Below are 23789 nucleotides of genomic sequence, written 5' to 3'. Positions count from 1 at the left end.
AGCTTCCGGACCACTGGAATTGGGGGGTGGCGTAGAATTTCCTGCCATCTTTTCGGTAGCGATGGGCAAGCAAGCTCCATTGAGCGTGACACTAACCGAGGGGGTTTTTGATAAATCAACACGATTGATTAAACAAACGTAAACCAATATTAAACGGTGCAATAAATATTGGAAAATAGTGGACAGCAAGGGGGGAGGGGCGATGGGGATCAATATGGGGGAGGGAAAAACACCGGACGCAACCACAATAGATGGGTAACACGATCAAAATTTAAATTTCATCCGATAAAACCCAAACTTCACTTGCTGTTGAATAATTGGACGACAATATAAATTATTGCTCTGTGGCAACTTTCAATTTAATAATTGCTCACTCCCTTGTGCCAGGGCCGAAAGGGCGGTGGTTTGGTTTGCTCACTTCGAAGCAGTTGTAACGGTTGATTCAGGGCTCGTGTTGGGTTTTTTTTCTCGTATCCACCATTAAATAATACTGTTTCACTACACTTTACTTTACAATTTCTAGTGGTGAGTGTCTGTCGACGGAAAAAAAGCGCTTGAATTGCATCGTGTAGTGAGTGAGTGCGGCAAACTTTCCCTGTGCATTATCCCTGACAGGCTGAGCAAAAGTTTGTCGTACGACAAAAAGGTGTGTGTGTTTGCGTAAGTGTTTGCGGTGTAGAATTTTCTCTTACACATTTGAAAAATGATGACGTTGAGCGAGAAGAAGAACCGCCTTTCTTGTTCCTGTGCCATCCTAGGAATTAAGACGGCGGTTGCCGCACACACACACAACCATGCGCAACAGCATGCTGCAACTAGGGTGGTGGGGGGTGAAAAAACACGGCACAACACACGCACGTGCGCATATATAATTTGCTTATTCGAAGAAGTTATTAAGGCGCAGCGCGTGGTACAACATTTTCATGAATAATTCCACCACCGTTCCATCATTCATTTTCCCCGGTTTCCCGGTGACGCAAAATTTTGTTTCTCCCCCCTCCTTCCCCCATTGCCGGTGACGGTTTTCCGGAAAAGTTTAATAGTTATTAAAATGAGCTCTTTCATCTCTTGCTTTCTCCATTCGCAGGTAAGCACAAATCTGGCCATCTTCCCTAGTCCCGGAAGACGACACCCTAGCGGAACACACGCAGTGCGCCTGGTGAGGGTAATTTCAATGTAAGACACCCGGAAAATTCATCCCCTGCGGTTGGTACACTCCCTTTGCGGGGTTTGCCGTCGTCGTCGGCAAGGCAGACTCGGTTTCTCGGTTGACATTTGCCGGGGCTAAAGTGCAACATTGCGCAATTTACAAGTCTAATATATGGACCTACCTTGATTAAAGCGTACCAAGCGCAAATATTTAATCACTCCTAACCACCAACGAGCCACCAACATCGTTCTCCACCTGGCAACGGAGCACTTTTCTTCCTTCGGTTTCGCATTTTTCCGGACCACTGCTCGGGGGGGACGTGATACGTGTGGAGATTTCAATTTCCAGCACAATGCTTGTGAGAATTCCAGCGAATTGTGCCACCCGGAAAGTCCGCACGAAAGTTTGCCGTCGCATCGTCGCGTCGCGTCGCGCAAAAGGGTATTGAGATAATGACGCATTAGCTACGCAACGTCACCATCACCGAACGCACCAACGGCATCGGGTGGTTCCGTTTTATTAGTTCGTGTTTTGTGGAGCTGGTTGTGAAAATAAACGCGAAACCACACCCGGAACCGGCAAAACGCGACAAGTGGAAGAAATTTCGTTATTATTCTAGACGCTCGGATGTTGTACTACCGGGTACTAGGTGCACCTGCCGTCGGCGAAAAAGGTTCCTGTTCCTGATGCGAAAATGGAAAGGCATCAACGGTGAGGGCCGTTCACTCTTCCCTGTTGGGGTCGCGCCTCACGCCGGTTCTAATGGATGCCGCCGGGAAGCAAAATCTTCTCCAAATAAATGGAACCACTACCACCCGCGGGGGGTGGGTGTTCCGCATTTGCCGCTTCGGAATGAGACGTCCTCAAGTGGCCGTTTGAGCGACGATGGTTCTCGTGTCCTTCTCTCACCATTCACCATTATCGCCAGCGGTTACACCTGACAATATCCTGTCGGGCTTCGTGTTTGAAGTGGTGTCACTAACCTCACACTAGACCTTAACAGACCAAAAGTGGGAGGAGGGACAAAAATCGCGACCAGAGCGACAAACTGAGACTGTTTGTGTGTGTTTCAAGGATCCATGAGAGCACATAAATAGCGTCACCGAGTGGGCCGTACACCACTCGAGTGGAGATTTTTATGCTTCGACGTGCATTGAGAGCGTCCTCCGGGAAAAGGGGGGTTGTATCAGATACACAGAACGACTATACCAAAAAACAAAGTCGTTTTGTTCTGTGTTTGGAGATTGTTTTGTTTTGTTTCGTACAGCAGAGCTTAAAAATCTGGCTGTTTGTGGTTTGAGCATGGTTTGCAATTATGCTGCGCACGTTCAACGTACGGACTCCATCGCACGGACGACGATCGGGTACATGAGCGTTATGTGTATTCCTGTGCTTGTGCTTTTCCCTCATTTACATTCTGCTACCTTTTCTTCGCGAGACCACACTTTCGCGCTTCGGTAAAGATAAAACGGAACCCGGGAATGGTTAATGTTCACCATTCTCTCGCCGGTATTGCCGGTCCCAACTTGCACCTTGCTTGGTAAAATTGGCTTGGTAGAATAAAAAGCACAAAAAAACCCGACCCCTTTTACCGGGAAAACCGAATGGTGGAATTCCTGGTGGATGAAGATATTAAAATTCCATCCCATTTCACTGCTAGAGGTGACAGAATGGAGTTAATATGTACGGCGGAGGGTTTTTGTCTTGCAGGAGCAAAATTTTCATGCATTTGCTTGGGATATTGATAATGAACCACGCACTCAATTATGGGCTTGTTAGGTTTGGTCGTGCGCGATACTAATTACTACTACGGCTAAGGGAGATTCTTTTACAACTTTCGAGGGGAAAAATCTGCTCACCAGGTTGAAATAATGCTTTGAATTTAATCTACATTTTAAAACAGGGTGTTTCAGGAACGATACACCTCGTTTTATATTATTACATATATATCCTGGTCACGGCACCAGCAACGCATCTATTACTAAATTTAGCTCCTGTATTACATATTTATAGCTAGTTGTTTAAAAAGAATGTATGAGATTATAAACATTCGGAATTAATTACTTTTTGAAGCGTTTATTTCACATACAATTTTATTTATCAAATACAATTAAAATGTCATTTAAATGCGATTCGTAACGGCGTAAGTCGTTATCGTTACTCATTATCTCGAACTTGAACACTGCCATCCATTGTGAGGTTCACGGAAATGAGAGCCCCCCCACGGAATTGTTTCACGATCTAGCAAATCGGACTCATTAAAAGGAGAACAAAACCGATCAGAAAGTTCAAATCGCTCTCACTATTTCCTTGTTTATTTCTTTTGGGATGAGTACATCGTTGTAGCATTCGATTAAATCTATTTCGGTGTAATATTCATCGCTTCCCTGTGTTCACGGTGTTGGTGTCTGGTGGCATAGATAAACAAAGTCTTCCTTATGGTAAACAGCGTCCAGTATGGCAGTTCCGGCCAAACGCTTACCGCAGTTCATCCGGCAAGACTTAGCGTCCTGAAGCGGAAGCAAGCACGAGATTACGTATAGTTTTAATGTGCACTGGCTCGTACCCGTACCCGGGTACTCATAAATATTTATGTCCTCCCCGAGGTGCTATTTTCCTGTGCTGTGCTGGTGGGTTTCATTGTGCAGTGAAGGTGGTACGAACGACTGACGATCGTTCGTTCGTTAGTTTGGTTCAAGAAATAAAAGGTTTTAAGATGTTGCAATGCAATGTTTTCATTTCACGAAGTTTCACGATGTTTAGTATCGTATTATGAGTGGGTCATAATAGAAGCGCTACAAAATGTTGCCACTGTAAGTGTCTGAGTTCTAATGGTTCTGAATGGTGGAATTCGAATTTAGTAAAAAAAAATATTTTTTAATGCGATTTTCTTTTTATCTAGAAGTCATGTATTCATGTGTTCATGTATTCATTTAATTAAATTCATTTTTTTTCCGTAATCAATTCTTTTTAGTACTTCAATTTCCACATTTTCATATTATGCAATAATGTTACACGAAATTTGTCTTATTGCTCTCATAAATATGTAACCGAAAAATCCTTAATATTCGTTTTTAGCTTCTAATGTAGTTGTTTGTAATGCTTTTGCTCACAATAAAGCTTCACGCTCACTTCCGAATGTCTCCTTCACGCCACTAATGCGCTCCACCATTCATCGCATCAAGAGCGCTTTCGAGTGGATAGGCGGCGTCACCCATTGCAAGAGCCTTCCGCCATTAGTCAATGTTTCAGAAGCGCTACCGCCACACTCGAGAAACCTTCGGTAGTCCAACAAGTACCCGTCCTCCTCACCATTAACACCTATTTTACTAACCTCCCGGCTCCATTAGGCGGCCTTCGCACAAAAACAAAAAGCCATCATCAGCCCGCACTTGGAGGATGAGAAAAAAAAAACCTTCCCTTTCTAAATGCTTCCTTCAGCGAGATGAATGGTTCTAGAGCATTCGCAGCGAGAAGTAGCATACAGGGTATACGCTGGAGGTGCGCACCATACCGTCGGGGGTGGGACAAACGCTAAACTGAGCAAAATAGATATTTACTACCTGGAGCAACGGGTCCCTCAAGCGGAAACATTACCGAGTGGAGTTTGTTTCAAGCGAGCGTCGCATTAAGGATAAGTCGAAGCAATAAAAGTATTAGTGTGCATGTTTGGAGATCGATTCCCAACAACCTACCGTACCGTTGCCAAGGGACACGGTAAGCTGCTTCCATACCCATACAAGCGGATGGGATCCGTGTATTTTCCGGTACGAAAGCATCACATCAGATACGAAAATTTCCCAGCGCAAAAGGAAGATAAAATGTTCGTTTTATTCACGCTAAAAGGCAAATTACATTTCTTCCCGGTACTTGCTCAATGTTCATGCCAAGAAACACACATGCAAAAAAGAAGTGTAAAACAAATCAAATCGAACGATTTCAAGCGATTAGCGATACGCGCTCTGATTTGATGGCTGCCAAAAAGGTTTCGTTAGAAATTTTGCGAATTTTCCTCCATTTTGCGTTTTTCCAATACATTTTAACGGCGAAGGGATGGTTTCACATCCAAAAAACCACCATCCCTCGAATTGCTTGGCTTCAATTTTGCGGTAAGCAATGTGAATGCGAAAACCCAGAGAAGCAAAGAGGAAAACAGTTAATTAACGATACTTTTCAACGATCGACATACACGCAAGCCCCGAAACATCGGGAAGGGAATTTTTGTTCAAACAGAAAAAGGAAGGCATTCGGGTGCGATGATTGTGCAAATCGAGCAGCATTTGGTTTTTCCACAAACACACACAGACAGAGAGGAAACATTTTTCAATTCACTCACTTCGTTTCGCTTCTTAATAATAATAATGATGATGATAACTGTGATGTGGTACGAAAGGATTCAAGATTCATCGCATTCCATTTGTTTTTCCTTTCTCTCTCGCTCTTTCTCTAACACACTTGTCATCTTTTAGGTTCATCTTTTTTATTCGTGTGTGTGTAACAAAACAAATATGATGGCGAATGTATCCGATGAGATATGCGTACTTTGAGGGCACACAGGATTGAAGAACAGTGGGGGGAAAGAACAAAGCACCATAACTCTGCGCCACAGATTCCACGCGCAATGGATGATACTTTGCCGTCGAGTTCTGCACTCGATCCATGGTTTCTTTCTTCATAAATATTTATAGATGTGTGAAACGGGCATAAAAGTTCTGTTTTCCATAAGCGCCATATTTACATCCCTTGGTTGGATGCACAGTACCGAGCACCAAGTACCAAGAGAGCATGAAAAACAAGGCTTTCTTTTTTCCTGCCAGGTATCACTCAATGAAAAAAAACACTGTGCGCGTACGCTTCGTGTAACACTTGGCGGCACACATTTTCTCCCCCCGTGCAATAAGCGCGTTCGTGTGTGTGTGTGAGATTATATTGGGTCGGCAGATGAAAACTTTTCCTTTGGCTGCGAGGCGTATAATAAATTGGATTAACCGAAAGCGTTCTCGAAATGGGTCACACATTTGCAGGACCTCATATAGAGAGGAAAATTTGGCAAGCAGTTTCCCACATCAACAATAAGGTCAGCATCCCAAAGGTTGATTGGTCCCTGCAACCCTGTACCCGGGAAGCTTTCCCCAAAGAAAGCTTTAATTAATCCTATGATAACAGTTGGCAATTACAACTAGTGCCCCGAAGTTTATTTTCTAACGCAACAGAAACTCACTTTGCCCACAAGAATCCATTGCGACAGCGAAAAGCGAAATCTTCACAGAATTTTCTAGCGTAATTTTCCATCCCCACCCCCCCATCCCAGGGTGGCTGATTTCATCGCCATTTGCCATAAGCACCTTTTCTTTTACATGCTTTCAACACGCTTTTATGGCGTCACCGATTGTTGGCAGCAATCAGCAAACGATGGCGGCCACAATTACCCTTCCCGCTAACCATACCTGCCCCTCCACACCTGGGTTATCGGTTGATATAAATCTCCCCCCTAAAGCGGGGGCTGGGCTGGGCCGACAAAACGTGCACAAAGCGTTCCTACCCCCCGCTTTGGCGGCAGATGAATCTGATCGGCACGTTTCGCAGGTGACGAACAAAATGGCCCGACAGCGCAGCGCAGAAATAGCACGCAATTCTCGAACTTCAAATTGGTTCCCAGTTCCACAAAACACGTTCCGCTTCTCCTCCTGTTGTTCCCTAGTTTTGGCATCCGCACCCCTACCGATTCTTCCGATTCTCGATTGTTCTTGGTAAAGCGAAATTCATCTTCCAATTTGTCTATTGGCTGCCATTGTTGTGGATCGTCCTACCCCCCCACCCCCCTTCAAGCTGTATCGTCGCACTGTATGTGTGCGTGTATGGCAGCTATTGAATATTTATGAGCATCAAGTTAACTCCTATTGCGGGGACCCAACGCAACCACACACACACACACGCGCGCGATCGGGATAAGCCCTAGAACCGCGGCGACATGTGCGAATTTCGGGCGTCGTCGATAAGCATAAATGGGGCACAGCCGTTTTTTGTTGCTATGCTGTGCTATTGCCGAGATGGCCAAAAACCCGGAATCCATTCGGCGTGCAAAGTACCCGTTTAACGTTTGCCGACATCGACATTCGGGGGAAGGATTTCCTTTCGAGAACGAACGAGCCCGGGCTGGATGATGACGAGCACGACCGTGTGACGCCACACCCGGTTCATGTGGCTGGGGAATTATCAAAAGCTTAAATCGCAATCACGTACACACGCTGCAGATCTATTCGGTGGAGGTTTTTTTTTTAGAACGCTCCATGCTGGAACACTCCAAATAGCTTAGTCGTTTTCACAAAAGATTGACCACAGTCATCGATATTGGCAACACTATTTGACCTTTCTGAAGAAACCTGAAGAACCTTTTCAAAATCGTGTCATTATAAATATTGTTTGGAGATTTTTCGGCTAGTAGAATGATGATTCGTGCCAGCCCTTTAAATAAGGAGATAATGGATGTAGCTCAATGCCCGCTGAATGCGGTGAAAATCGTTAGGAATGAACTGGAAACATGCCATAGTGACTACGAGAGTATTTCAATAATAAAAGTGTCTACAGACCAGATTTACCCAGATGGCGATGATTTTCGGATGTGTATCCTCCTTATTCGATGTTATACAACCGCATTTTTTCAAAGAGGTTGGCTTCGAATGACTACGTGGAGTTCCTGAATATTGTACTAACCTTGAATAACACCTTAACTGCGGCAGCAAGGTTCGGAATCGCCCTAGCCACACCTTTGGGAAAACACAAAAATTGTAAACGGAAAATTTTTTGAATATCTCCACTAGTCCAAATATTTGGTCATCAAACTCCAAGGACCTTAATTATATCGACTATTTTGTAATTGGCTAAATTGCAAAGGATATTTTTATAAAACTTCCAGCAACACCAAAACTATGTTAGTTGAAAAATTTAATCCGTGTCATCCAGTGCGACCATTCCAGGAAAACCTGTCCGACAACCTGTTTCCGACACAGGATTGAAACTGTCATCAATGCTAGTGGAACTTACTATTTATAAATCTTGTGTTATGTCAATCTATAAAGTATAACAAATTGAAAGAAGATTTTCTTTTTCCTTGTGTAACTGTCAAATGGAGAAAAAAAATTGACCAAAATTCGAATTAATCAATAGGTTGACAAATTGTTAGGCAAAGATGAGTTATTTCACACCTTTATTGTAGATTTATAAAGTTACTTTTAACATTATTGGAGTATCCATTGCTCGAAAAGCATTATTTGAGGGTTATCATTTGCTGGTAAGGAATGATACTATTAATCTGGAACTAGATGAAGTTCTCCATCCATAATGTGACACTCAACCTCACGAACCGCAAATTGTAGCTTTGGATGAGATGTCCACTAATCCTCCCGTTATATTGATATTAGTATTATAACACGACACGTGACAAAGCAGATTGTGTTGTTCCTTGGTTTGGGTATAAAATATGTCTACCAATCTGTGTGGATTACATCGATGTAGCTACTGTCCATACCTTTAAGCAATATGAGCATAGGGAATATTGTATATTCTAGAATATATTTTAAATAATACGTAAAGTTATAATGTTTTCTACTATTTATGTTTACTAAGTTTTACTTTAATGTTATTTCCGTTATAAAATTATTTCTAACAGTTAACATGTCATAAAAGCATTCTAAGCAGTGTGCTTCGATCAAAAATTCCATACGCATCGAAGCAACTATTTGAAATATGTAATATTAACTCATTCATAATCTAACTCGGAATGTACTTCCCCGCACGCTAGATGGAGCGCACGCAACGATTACGCGCGTCTAGTCCGTCCGGATTCATAACTCTACCCAATACCCGAAACGATTGCGATTAGTCTGTCTGACGGGGCCATACCGCTTCACATGTCAATTTATTTCCGCCTCATAAAAGAGATAAACGAACCCAATTACACAACACAAAAGCCATCCATAAAATGTACCCTACACCGGCCAGCACGCCATTTTCATCCGGGTGCCCCAAAAAGGCGACCCCCATCCGATGGAGGCGCCCGGTCGCTCAGCGTAATTTTTATTGCTTCAAAAAAGTGTACACAAATCAAAACAAATGATAGTTGAACTTTGCATTCCACGCAGGCGCACACACATGCACACACACACGCACACATACACATGCGTGGTTTTGTTTGCTCGATCCAGATGGATCGAGTGTTTGCGAACCGGCACCGGCAGACCCGTATGGATGGTGGGTGATTTTTTTTTCTGTTTGCCTCTTCCCAGCGCCATTTGATTGAATGATGGGAATTATGTCCATCGTTAACAGGCTAACTTCTCCCGCAAGCAGAAATGCATGGCACTGCCGTGCCGTGCGCTCGGGGGACGCACGTGAGATGGATTTGTATGGATGTGTATTCAAAATGTGACTGCAGATATATAGAAAATATGGCCACCCGACTGCGTAATGGTTTCGCCGTCCCATCGAAATGGCTGTAATAATCCGGGCCTATAACTGGCATACTGGTTCATTTTTCATCCCGACACTGATTGCACATACGGTTTTCCCAGCAGCCGGATAGTTCATTCATACGCCCGCCGGCCATTTGTCCTTTTCTATCCCGTTTCCTTGGGTTTCGCTTCGTCCAGTTGATTCGAAAGGTTCTTCAAACCGTGCTCGGGGCTGTTTGGGTCCTTTTGCTTTATTGAACGATGGGCGATGCGCTACGCCAAATAATCCACAGCGTTGCTAAGCCACATTCTGGCACTGTTTGTTATTCTTTGCAATTCACCAGCTCATCACAAGTGAGAATCATCTTCCTCTGTAAGGTGAATGTAGGAGGGGCGTTTTGTGTGCGTATCGCATTTTTGAATGGTTAACGAACAATTTTCTATTTTAAAAAGACTTAAAAGAACGATCTATTTTACGCTTTCAATAGTGTAATTGCGATGTTCTATTTGTCTCTCAATAAATTTCGATCTTTCGGGTTGTGCATCTGTGCTCTTTTCTCCAACATTTTAATCTAATGAATTGATAATAATGCAATGTAACAAATTAATGGAGTTTACGGTATGTTAAGAAAAAAAAAACAAAATAAAAAACCTTGTTTTCAATCAGAGCAAGAGAATCGTAAGCGAAACCGTATCGTTAATAGTATGGCTTCGCTTCAAAAGCCCAAATTAGAAGCTACTGCTTGCGAAACACTTCAAACTATCTCCCGCATATTCGAAGGCACTTGGTGCAAAATCGTTCATCGACCCGTCGACTAAAACCCCCAAACGATGGTTTCACCATCCGTCAGCCATCGCTCGTTCCCGATTTTATTACGCCCCGTACTTGGAGCATCATTCTCGAGCGCCACACACCGTGCCCAGACCCAAAACCCCACCCGTCACCGAGCTCGTGCCGATCGACAAGAAGCTCTACATATCTATCAGAACCGGTCACAATCGATGCGAGCGTCAATCGAACAAGCGCACCCACTGCCCCCCAGCGAACGAAATAGACGATGTATTTCTACATATCTAAATCGGTTCAAAATAAATTGAATTTCAAATGAAGCTTCTTCGAGCTGGTACCGATCGCCCGAAAACGAATTCGAAACTTTCCACTGTTCCGAACATTCGGGATTTCGGTTCCAGGGGGTGGGGAAAGCTGTGTGGATGCGTAGCGATGCGGCGGGAGCAATTTTATTTAAATGGAAAACTCCGCCCCGAAAAATCCTCCTACGCTCCGCCGATCGCGCACCCGTAGCAGCGGGGCAGGGATCGGATTGGTGGTGCGGCAACGAGCCCAGTGGCGTCACATAATAAAAGGAACATCATTTTTCATTCCACTTCAAGTATTAGCAAAAGAAAGTGAAGAAAAAAACACACACATACACAATCAAACCACCCCCGGTATCCCCGGGTAATGGTGGCAGAGAAAACTTTCAACCCTCTGCACTGAAATTTGACACCAAAGCATGCCATGCGAAATAGCAATCAATTGGACCGGGGAACCCTTTTCTTTAAACCTTTCTTCGTCGGTTCGATCAACGCCGGCAAGGGCGAGGTGGAGGCCACTTCGGTGACAAAAAGGAACCTATCCTATGCCCTGTTTTGTCACTACGATGTGCTCCCGTTCGTCCGGCAGGGGTTGAAAAAGCAAGACAAAATGCCCAAAGGTGTCCATGGTATGGATTTATGAAAAATTCAAATCCAATAATATCAAAATTTTGTAGTGGTGTGTGTGTTATTTTTCTCCCACCGCTGGTGTTGTTTGCTGCCCGACGACCCCTTTCGTGTTCGGGTCGGGTGCGTTGAAACGAAGTCATCCTTCATCCGACACCGATCCTCGGATCGGAAAGATGCAATTTCAACATGGTGCATCCGTAGCTTTTCGTTTTGCTCAGGTAGTTTCTGGTGCATTCGAGAGTGTTGGAAGGGTGCAGCAAGAGTTCTGATGCCCCGCAACAACAACGAGCCCTGTCTGATGTCTGTGTTTCCTCGGTCTCTCTCTCTCTCTCTCTTTCTCTCGGGGGCAAATATGTTATCTGTTTGCCGTAGTATGTGTGTTCGTGGTTTGTTTTACCGTCACCACAACACTACGGGTGCAACTGCGATGAGAAATTCCCAGTCTGTCAACGGGGAAAAATCGGGAAAACACAGGCGGTGGTACGGGAACGTATCAGAAATTGCTTTTCGGTGCCCAGGGTGCAATTGGTTGCCGTACCCCGTTCGAACATCTACAGTCGTCGATTGGTGCACTGCCGGAGGAATCCCCCTGCTGGCACGGTTATGTTGCCATCGCTGTGGAGGTGTTTTGGGGCGAAGGTGACCAGTCACACCGCGTTACATCTCGGATGAATTGTAATACATTTCCTATTAGCAAACATGTCAAAGGCAATACCGATGCATGTATCGTGTGGGATAACGGGAGGGGAGGAGAAAAAATCGCTCGCAATATATTGCTACATGCTCCGCTACGTGCTAGGTTGCAGTTGAAATTGTTCCCGTTTCATGGTACGAGTTGGCCAATTTCTCCAATCGGCTTATGAAATTCCATATGGAGCGGAAACATATTCCATTTTATCACATTTTCTTTCACGCTACTTCGAACCGTGCGCGGATGGAATGATTTGCAATACATGACAGCTATGAAATGCATATTGCTGCACCAAAATGGCAAGCTTGCGATATGAATTTATTTAATGTAGCATGGAAAAAGACTCAGCTTCGGGATGAGAACACTGAAATGAAACCTGAAGCACAATACATTAACGTACGATACGTTGTTATTTCTGTACCATCATCTCCGTCACTGATGTGCAATAAAGTTCATTCAACCATTGCACTATGAAATAACTTTTCTATTTAAGCTGAACTGACAAACGAACTGATTGGATTGTTCTAACTTAATGGCTATTGGTTGCTGTTAATAATTCACACAAATGCTGTCATTGGGTGCTTCCATTAACCATGGAAGCCATCACCTTAACCTCCGTAACAATCAGCATGGAAATAATTAAAATCTGCACCTTATTATGATGGCAGTTACAGCGAATGAATAATTAATTTGTACCGCATTTAGGTTCGGTAGACTACATCGAACTTCGTTAGTTTTAATATCAAATAAGTGACATATTAAAGCACCCGAGAGGTTTTATGACTGTTTATTATGTGAAAAGTTTTCTTACTAAATGATTCAGTATTGAGTGAATTTGATTCAGATTCATGAATCAAAATGAGTCAGAATTTCAATTCCAAAGATTCATGAAGATTCTCAACGATACATGAATCCTGAAAGATTCATCAAGGATTCTAAGGATTCATCATGATTCATCAAGGATTCTTTAATCTTTGATGAGCCCTGAATCTTTGAGGATCGTTGAATAGACAACTGCTTCTTCTGTTTTTCTGCATACTGTTTGGATCCGATACAAATAACCCTCAGAGTTTCTGATAAAAATCAGAAGTTATATCAGTTAGTTAAGTCAGTGTTACCCGAAGCTGAAATATATCCGCCATTACTTCAATCTATGAGCATTTCTGAGGATTCACGGATCTCTGAGGATTCATGAAGCATTGAACGATTCCTCACTCATTATCCATTTGAATGACACTTTTGAAAAGATTCGTTACGCTCAACACTACAATGCTTTTATAACTTATAACTTATTAATTCAACTTATAACTTTATTACTTATTATATCATATTATTTGCATAATTCTCGCAATGAAATTAGCAACTTCGATTGGCACAAAGGAATCAAATTCCAAATATTATTAATAATGTACAAAAAAATCCAACCTATTTTCACTAAATTCGTCATGGGTTTCATACAATTCCTTTGTGGCCAGAAAAAAAAGCTTTGCAAACGCTTTTAAGCTCAATTGCAAACATTTGTTATCTTTTTTTTCTTCTTCATCATCAGCCAATTGTGTACTGCACCGTATCAGCACATTCAATAAACAAACAACACTTTTAACACACCGTTTAGATCCTATTTCACTAATGAATAGACACTTTCGGGGGAAAAAAAGTGGTCGAATGAGTAACGTCCAACGGAAGGACACACACATTCTTCATTTCAGTTTGTGTGTTCACTTTTGCACTGCGGGGCCGTTCCGGAGCCGTGGTGCTGTTGTTGTTTTTTTGTGTGCTATTTCTCTTGCGCCATCACAAGATAAATGATATCCGAGAACCACACCGTACATCCGGTAAGATCCGTGAAACAAACCACCAACAGTGCAGTCGTACAGTAAAAGGATGGCCCTGTGAAAGCCCTTGGATTTTGTGTTTGTGTGTGTGTGTGTTTGTGTGTATGCGAGTAGGAAATAGCAAATACCTATTTATGTTCTCTGCGTTAAAACGGATTAGTTTGTTGTTCCGGTTGCGATAACTTTGTGTCTGCTCGTACAAAGTGCAGCTGCCAGTAGCTCGCTGCAGCTGCCTGCAGGCGGCGCGCTGCCTTCACTGACAATCCCTTTCCGCAGTCATTTATTTGCACTTCCTGCGACAGTGGATTGGAGCAGTGGAGCTCGTTTTTTCTCAGCTTCATATTTTCTCCACACCTTCTTCGCGGGTATAAAATGCCGAGAGATTCAGTGAATTGTGCCATCATAATAAACACAGCGGCGAAGCACGTCGCAACGATGGTGGCATCCCACGCCAAGGATAATAATGACAAAATGCTACATTGCAGAAGCGTCCACGTGCCCGTTATTATGGGTGGATGTGCCGTGTTTCCCGTGTGATGCATTGCTAGTGCCCTACCGCAGCAAGGTTGTTTTAATCGGCTCATCGCATAATGCATCACCGGTTTGTGTGTGCCACAATACACTCTTGCTAGCGACTGATTTCCGGACCAGCACGAATGAACCATCTGCTATGAGGGGGGGGGGAAACATTTCAATTTCCATATGCTCCTCGGTACTCGGAACTCGCAGGAAAAGGGAGCAACACGGTTACATTAGCCAATCGGTGCGGGATGGTTCTGGACGTGTTTACGTTTACGGATTGCGCTAGATTTACCAATTTTGGGATGGGTAGAATAGCGTCGAAGTAGAGTAGATTAAAAATAACAAAACGGTAATCATCATCACCATCAGCATCGATGGGCGTACCGCTCGATGGGCTCGATCGTTCGATAAAAGTAGGAAACCAAAAAGAAAACCCCTAAAAATCCCACTCCTCCGCTGGATTAGCGAAACTGGACTCTGTGGAGTGTGCCACAGCATATTACCATTCGTTCTCAGTGGTCTTTGGTTATGTCTTTCGAAAGTAGCAGCACCCACCACTGCAAGACACCCCTATGATTGCACGGGAAAAGTTGTTTGCGTTAAAATTCAATCAAGCAAAAGTAAACAAATCCGGTCACCTTCCATGAATGGAGCGCACAGGCAAGTGGGACGGTTTTGGATTAAATTTTTTTCCCAATGTTTAGGATAAGTGCGACGAGATAGAGGAAAGAATTTTAAAGCACAATCTCAATTAAACAGTTCACGGTTCAGACGACCGTTGTGTGAAAGGATTTTTGAAACTATTTACTCCGATTATTTGATTAAAATTGTTTCAAAAATGCAATACTCCGAGATTTTTGTTTAAATACAGCAATTAAATCTTTCAAATATTTGACGAAACAATTATTCAGGTTATTTTTCAGATATTTTAATAGGATTTACGTCAATGTAGTGAAAATACTCAAATGCTATAAAGAACAAAAGCAAATATAGAATATACCATGGCGACGTGATGACACGATTTAAAGTTTTTTGTTTTACAACAATTTAAATAAATAGAATGTTTCGCACTATGTTCTACCGTAATAAATCGTTGTCCAGTTTTATGCTTCACTTTCCTTGCTTCTCAACATATGCTCAACCACGTACACAATTTATGTAAAAAGCGAAAAAAAAAACGATTTTACTTTTTTGCAACAAACGTCAAAAAACTTCCCCACGTGCCAATATTTTATCTGCAGAAATGCAGCCTGCCGCGTGACCATATTTTCCTATTTGAACTGTTTGAACGAAATGGTAATATCTAGTTCAGTCACGTCTTTCCGGGGCCATCCCGGTCAAGGTAAAGCGCACCGGACGTCTCACAGCCACGAGCGGACAAACTTTCTAATATGATGGCCATTACTCTTTCTTTTCATAAAGGTACGCGTTATCAAAACTGCATTTCGCATTTCGCAAAGGTGCACCAAGTAAGCTGAGTGAAATATATTTTTCATCCGTAGCGCACCAGGCGCCTCCATTAGGATGACGTTTTTTCGGATACGTTTCCATTTGTAGGGAACATTAATATTAAGCAGGCGAAAGAAAAAAAAAAGAAACTTTGCCCAGCTGAGCTCCTGCTTGATCTTTTTCTTTCACCGGCCAGTGGCCGGAATGCCTTAATCGTTGGAATTCATTCTCAATGCGTCCATTTCGCCGGATTCAATGGTCATTCTATTTGCAACCATAGTCGAAAGCCCTCTTACGTAGAACCGTTTATGGTGCATAAATCTGTTCGCAATTCTTCCTACAGCCTTTTAAACTTGCTGGCACTGGAAACGAACATTGGTTATCTATACCAACTTACCCTTGCTACCATCCCAATTTATACGGAACGGTATGTGTCACCCCAGGCTTTCCTTTACGATAACCTATGGCGTTTCGGGTTTGACCTTTCAATTTTTTTACAACTTTCATTTTATGGTAGCTGAAAACTGAACGGATTTTCAATTCACCCAGCAACCAATGAACCAATGGGAATGGGCCGGAAATACGCGAGCACCTTCGTACCATCGTTCGTTCGACCGGAAACGGATAAGAACCCACCCAAGCTCTCTTCTGCTAGCTTTATCCCTTTTCATCATGTGCTGTGTTCCACTCGCATATTTTTTTTCTCCACTGTCCCTTCTGAGAGGTTATCGTCTTACGGAGACGATTCTTTCATACCAGGCTTAACGGATGTGGACGTTGAAACCGAGTAAAACCTTAAAAAAGGTGGTCATGGAAACACCAAACGAACGATTTCATCCTTCCCGTTCTGGCGAACCAAAAGCGGCACGGAAATTCATTTCAACCAAAAAATCTCTACCGAGAAGTAAACGGTATAATGTAAGGGTCTAGATTTTGTGACCGATTTTTTGGACCCTTTTTTTGCTCAAACTCCACCGGAACCGGTGGGATAGGTCCATAGGTCCCGCTATCATAGGACCGTGACCGTCTGCACCATGCTTTATACCATTGGAACATTATCGACCGTGCAGGGCTGTGAAGTGCAAAAAGTGCTATGATTTATAGGGGCTTTATTAATTAAATGCTTCCGGTCCCGGAGGTTACGTATACCGCGTCTGGGGACCTTTCTTATCGTTTGACCAGCAGCATCAGACCGGAATCGGTGATTTCTGATACTTTCAAGTTATCAGCCAAAGTGCGGAATGTTGGAAAAATATTTTCTTCATACTGAGATAGTGCATGAAACTAGTTTCGCCTTATTTATGAGAATGTCTGCAACCGAAAAAGAGTAGATTTAAAAATAGTCTTTAAGTAAATGAAATATTATTTCATTACATTACATGAAAAAGATTACATTTCATAAAATATATTGCACTTTGCAATAACTTAAGTAACGAAGCAAAATTTTAATATTTAACTTTTTCATAATGAAAAAAACACATGTCACATTAAAACAACTAAAATTATAAAAAAGCTTCAGTTCACTATGGTCGATGGAGACGCCCAGTCGGTCACACCAAGCAACTGGCTGCGTACTGATGTTACATTCAAAATTTACACAAATCAATTAGGCAAATGGTTGGACAAAAGAAAAAACTCAGATCGTACGGAGTAAACGGACATCCGGGTCCTTCAGTGAAAGGACGGAGTGCATTTATCGAACACTGCACCACTTCCGCGATAGATAGGATGGGCTGCAAACATGAACGATCGACAGCACACAAATAATCACGATTGCAAGTGGTGATTATCATGATAGCTAACGAGTCGGAACAAATCATGTACCTAACACTGGAAAAGGGAGGCACCGTTTGTGCGGCCCGTACCGGCGAGTCGATTACCGTACGCCTGCCCGAGTGGCGCCTGTTGAAATTTAATTAAGGACGTGACCAAGTGATATCTCTACAACCGGGTCTGACTCCTTGTTTGCGCGTGTGTGTGTCTGTGTGTTTGTACGCACAGTCTGACTGACCGAATGCCGCCGACCGAACGACCGCATTGAAGACAGATAGACGCGTAACGAACTACCATGGGTCATGGTCGATCGTGGCTTAATGCTCGCTTTTAGTCATAGATGGCAGTAGTGATGATGATAAATCTACAGCGTTACGTGGTCGTAAAATTGGTTTCTACGATTTGCTCCGCTTGATTAGATGAAGCAACTTTATTTGCTGCTTGATTTGGAGCTCATTCCCTATCCGGGTACGTGCGGGGAACTTGTTGGAATCGTTGCTATAAATTAAGTTTGCCAAAGTTTAATTTGACGTGAGTAAACATTTGGATGAACGCAAAAGGCGCGAAGCAGACCTTTCAACCAATCAGGATTGCAATGATATCAATAAAAGGAGATGTTACCTACATTTTATTATGAATAGTTTTACAGCAGTTCTGAAAGACGGGAACCATAAATTTACAACCGACAGCTACATATATTAAAAACTAATATAAACAATTGTATTAAATTTATATCATACGCAATCCAGTATCGATTAAATGGTTTTCAAAGCCTTGAAAAAGTTCCAAATGTTTGTTAAGCTATACAAAGCTTTTGTGCCAAAGTGCTATACTACAATGCGGTACTCCAAATAAATGCTTCGGCAAAATTACACAACATCGCAAATCCTGCAAAGCAGACCTCCGCTCCCTACTGTGAGGCTTAGCATGCCAATGAAAGATACACACAACCGTTTGCATAAGAAAAGCAATTATTTTTCGCCCTTCGACTACCATCTACATCGACTACCACCCACTGGTATCGGTGGCCACCATTTATTATAAAACACATCGCTTCTTTTTATCTGTGCGCCAATTCCCTCCCACTTTCTACACCTCGGTGCAAGCGCACCAAGGCAAATACTTTAATGCTCTGGTTTTTCTCAACGCCCGTGAACTACTTCCAACGGTATTATTTACCATTTGCGTCGTACATCGGAATAGGAAAACTCCCTGAAAGCGTGACCAAGGCCAGCACGTACGGGATTGGTTGCTGCTTTCCATTATAAATCACAGTAACTGCTGTAAAATGAAGTTTTTATTTTATTCCTTTTTAACTGTATCTCATGTATGTATCTTAAAGAATACACGATATGATTTTGCATCGATATATTACGATACCTCCACTTTTTATTTTGATATCAATTACCTACCTTAGTGATTTTAATCGAACTTCAAAAATTGTTACTGTAAAAATATTAATTACGCAGCATGTTTAAAGTACAATATTTAAAGCATCTCCAATTTCACTGTTTGTTTTCTGCGTCGTCCGTATCATAAACCCCACTCGAATGAGTTCATCAAAGCTCACAGCTGCTGTTTGTGCTTTTAAGGTTTTGTTATGATTTTTAAAACTGAACCAGCACCCGCACTCGGCAATCAAAATACTCGGAATCAAATAAATCCATCAGCGCGAACTTGAATTACGCCCGTAGGTAAACAAAGCCGAGAGGTCTACCGTACGCTGTAGCAACAAAAAAAATAAAGCCTGGCAAACAGAATCGCCGTTGTACCTTTGCCACGGCGTACCAAAGCGGGCAAAGTTGCTGCAAATTGTAAATTACTTTTTCGATTTCGTTCTTGCGAGATGGTAATAAAAATTCGACCACTTGATCGCGTGGCAAAAAAAAAACGGGGGCGAAAAAGGTTGTACGCCATGAGGTGGGCACAAACACAACCACACACCGTTCGATCGATATCGACCAGGCGCATGTAAAGCTTATCCATTTACTAAAGGCACCGTGGTTGCGAGAAGAGAAAATCTGCTGCAAAAATTTGCACCTCGGTAATGCAAAAATTCCTTCCATTCTTTAGCCTGGTGCGGGTTGGCTGTACAATGCAGCGGAGAATTAAAATTTAATTGACATTTCCCGCTCGAGGGTTACCTCACGCTAGCGAAACACAATGTGGCGCAAAATACTTTCTAGTGTGGCAACACATACACCCCGATTCGCTGTTATCCTCGTCTTGAGAGAAGGAGAGAGAGAGTAGAAAGTGATGTTGGAAGGAAAGGTTAGCGTATTTTATTAATATCCTTTTATCCACTTTGTTGTGGTGACTGAGAGGTTACTACCACGCTGATACATCCACTCAGTAATTGATGTAACGGGGCAAGTTGCGTCATTGTAAGTTCCATCCTCAACGAACTTGAGTTTGCCTTCGTACCGAATAAACACGAAAAGAGATAAGGTAAACGAGAAGAATGGAAAGCAAGACTAACTTCCCACTGGACATACGAGTGGACGATGCAGGCAATCAGTTTTAATTATTCACTAGCGCAGCTTCAAGAACTTATCAACCTTCCCCTGCCGTGGTTCCCCTACACTGGAACACTGGACGGAAATTACACCCATCCAGAGCGAAAGATCGGTCAGCGCACAGCAAGCGCAAGGCACGGAAAGCGAAACTGCTAATAAAGTATAACAGTAGCCATCGCCAGTTCACGGCTCCCCGACAGGCCGGACACGGACAGGCAGGCCAGAGATCGCTTTGTTCCAGCACCCAACCGAGAAGTGCGGGCACAAAGGTGGCTGGAAAAATAATTAGAATTTATTATTACAACCGTCCCCAGCGCCATGTTTGGCAGTGGGACGGTGCGTATTCTTTGCGACCGGACTTACGCTACACGTTCAAGGCTGTACTAGCGCTGGTATCGAACGCTGTGACCGGTTTGGCGGCCCAGCACCATTCATTCGTACGTTCTTCATCCATCATGCGCCTAGCCTACCATCATCGCTCATAAGCTATCCTTTCATCCATCCGTTGGGAGATGGGCTATGGGTTGGAAAGGACACGTTTTTGCAACTCACACCGGTCAGCAGGCGTTGAAGATGAATGGATGGTGGTCGCGTTACACGCTAGCGCCGTATCAGATCATCTCATTGGCCATAGTCGTAGGCTGTTGCTCAGTAACTCATAAAGGTGATTCCAGCACGGCCGGGGACTTTCTATACCCCGCTGGTCTGGTGGGAAATTAGATCAGAAACTGGGTACTGGGCAGAGCCGGGGCAGGGTCAACGCGCAAAATCTTCCATCATGCTTACGATGGTTAGTTACGTAGCCTATTGTCAAGGACGCATCGTTTTCGAACATTCCACTTTTATCGAAGCACGGCACAAAAGTTGGATCCAATAATAACCAATGTATTTAGCTGAACTGAAGGAGAAATTGTCTCTGGCGGACGTGCAAAGTTGATTTTTAGAACAGTTCAATTTTGTACTAAAAATAATTCGATTTAAATGTTCAAATAACTTCCCAAATCTTAATTACTGTAAGTGGGCATGAAATTTAAGCAAATTTATATTAAAAATCTTCTGTCTCTTTTCTCTCTTCTGCATTTCTTGTCTTTCTAGATGAATATTCTGGTAATATCATTTCTGGCCGTGGTGTCGCTGACAACCTTCCCGACCCAAACGTACTGCACGCCGGCCGCATCCAGCAGTGGCACGCACGATCCGAAGAAATCGGTCGCCGCCGCCGAAGCCGCCCAGCCGGTCAACGATAATGGGCTGAAGGAGATCTGGCAGGAGGACGACCGGGAGGTGCTGATCCGCAACGAGCGTGGCACCAAGAACGGAGGCAGCGCGGCCGCCGGTAAGAAGCCCCACAAGAAAGAGAAACTTTCCCCTTACAGCTCCTCGCACCAGCGGCATCAAGACCAGCAGCAGCAACAGCAGCAGCAGCAGCTCCAGCAACAGAAACAGGAACAACAGCAGCAGCTCGGTACGGGAAGCCGCAAAGGCCAGAAAAAGGTGAAACCGACTGACGCGACCAGAACTGAGCCGGCAGCGAGTAAGTGCATTTTGTGTCCGAGATCGTTCTGTGCTACGGAGTGATCGCTTTACTAACGAAACTAACGTCGAGTTGATGGAATGAGGGGGCTTACGGTGCCGTGCTTACTAATCTCTGGAGTGAAACCCTAATCTACTAACCATCGCTTGGGAGCGATGCAACTAGCGATAGTCCTTCGACGCTTCTGTTTGGCTTCTGGTTTTGTTTTGTTTCAGTGCATCAGTATCATCTCATTTGCACAAAATATTTATTTCTTTGTACAAATATCCACATTAACTTGCTTCCAACGTGTCGAACGTATTATTAACATAAAAAATGATAGCTTTATTTAAAATACACAATAAGAACTACTTTACTTTTTTACACCTGACCAAAAATCAACAATATTGTGTTGTGAACTTGTACTAAAAATTGTACTAAAAATTGCTTATGATACTACTAGGGCTAAGTTTGAGTTTGAGCCCTATTTTCAAGCCCACTTAAAGGGTTTGCTTTAATTTACATAATAAGAATTACTTTCATGCTCATAACACTTTTTACACCTGACCAAAAATCAACAATATTATGTTGTGAACTTGTACTAAAAATTGTACTAAAAATTGTTTATGATACTACTAGGGTTAAGTTTGAGTTTGACCCCGATTTTCAAGCCCACTTAAAGCGTTTGCTTTAATTTACACTTCTACGAAGTTAATTTATTACCAAGCCTGTGCGCGTGTGTGTGTGTGTGTGAAATTCAATGTTTGAAGTGGGCCCATGTTTTCGTGTTAATTTATTACCTACTAATGCGACAGTGGACGCAACAGACCCAACAAAACGCCGAGGATAGGAATGCCGACCGCGTGTTTGTAGGACATTCGGCAAACGACCAACCTAAGACCCGGTGCGGTAGATCAGCGCAGTCAAACAGCTCGAACAAGCAGCGTGCTCGGACATGGGGAAAACCACAACTTTCGGTTGATCCGCAAAGCTCGTACGCATCACCGGGCTGGGGCGAAGGATGCCGATCGATGTGGAAGGATTGAACATGCACGCGCAACGAACAACGATCAGACACTAATTAGACGCACGCCATTCGGACGCTAATGCCGCAGAATACCCAAGAACCGGCTAGTTTGGACGTCGATGTCCTAACCTCAAACAATTGCCCATACAATCCGGCAACGAAACGGTGATGCGCTCTCGTCCTTTGTTTTGCGTGCGGCTATGTACGTTTGTGTTTTGCGGCACTAGAACACACAAACCGTTTTCTCCCCCATGTGTGTCCACCCCGTCGAATTCCATCCCAAAAAGGGCAACCTTCTGGAATGAATTTAATCAAAATTAAGTTTACCGACCGCTTTGTCCTTTCCTGCCTAGCGTGTGCGTGTGTATGTGTGTTTGTAATGGTCATTTGTGTTGTGTGAGTAGAGATGTGCAGCAGGCTGCAACAATATCCTACCCCCGAACTCATCTTCTTTTGCACTGGTCAGCTATGTGTGTACAGCAGCTACCCAAGCAAATCCTCGAATGAGCGAAACGCTAAGAGCGCTCACTGCAACACGATGCATCCACTGCGGGATGAAAATTGCTTTCGCAAATCGTCCTGCTGCACCGCGCTATGATTACCATTTTCATTTTTCATGTCCCACAGCCAGCAGCGGAACGGCACGTTCCGGAGCCCGTGGTCGAGTCTTTTGATTTGCACAAAATGGCGCCCCATTTGTCCGGCAGTCTGGTCCGTTGCAGTCGGACGTCTGGCACGACGGTTTTTGCCTTACAATGTGCAAATAATTCATAAAATGTACTACAAATGGCATATTGCTTCAGGTGCTTTTGTACCGAACGCAGCCCGGTTCAGGTGATGCTTTATTTGCGTAGCATGCATGCAGCTGAATTCATTATGGGCAGAACCATTTTTGCTCATCCTTTTTACAGCAATGCATTCATAAGTGATGGGAAATTTTACTGTCTGTTAGTTTAGATACAGTATTACGGACGAATCCATTGGATTAGATTAGGGCATGAATAAACATTGCGACAACAAATTTTAAATGCAAATTCCGGATAAAGTTTTAATCATTTATCCATACCAATGCCTTGTGTGACCAATGCCGGATACTAATACAGGATACTGCATTAATAATCGTAGCTTTTTTTTACTT

The 23789-nt window shown here is 43.3% G+C and overlaps 1 protein-coding gene across 1 annotated transcript in view; it reads left to right on the top strand.

Moving 5' to 3' along the window:
- The window catches only part of LOC128300897 (ataxin-2 homolog), a 55034-nt gene that overhangs the window by 23483 nt on the left and 7762 nt on the right, over positions 1–23789 (top strand). Inside the window, exon 2 of the mRNA XM_053037145.1 lies at positions 21207–21645. Within this exon, the coding sequence (XP_052893105.1) occupies positions 21207–21645 (439 nt within the window). The remainder of the gene's footprint in view (positions 1–21206; positions 21646–23789) is intronic.

Source organism: Anopheles moucheti, chromosome 3 (genome assembly GCF_943734755.1).
Source record: "Anopheles moucheti chromosome 3, idAnoMoucSN_F20_07, whole genome shotgun sequence".
Taxonomy (NCBI): Eukaryota; Metazoa; Arthropoda; class Insecta; order Diptera; family Culicidae; genus Anopheles; species Anopheles moucheti.
The sequence above is the reverse complement of the archived record's forward strand: the minus strand, read 5'-3'. Positions and strand labels throughout refer to the sequence as shown.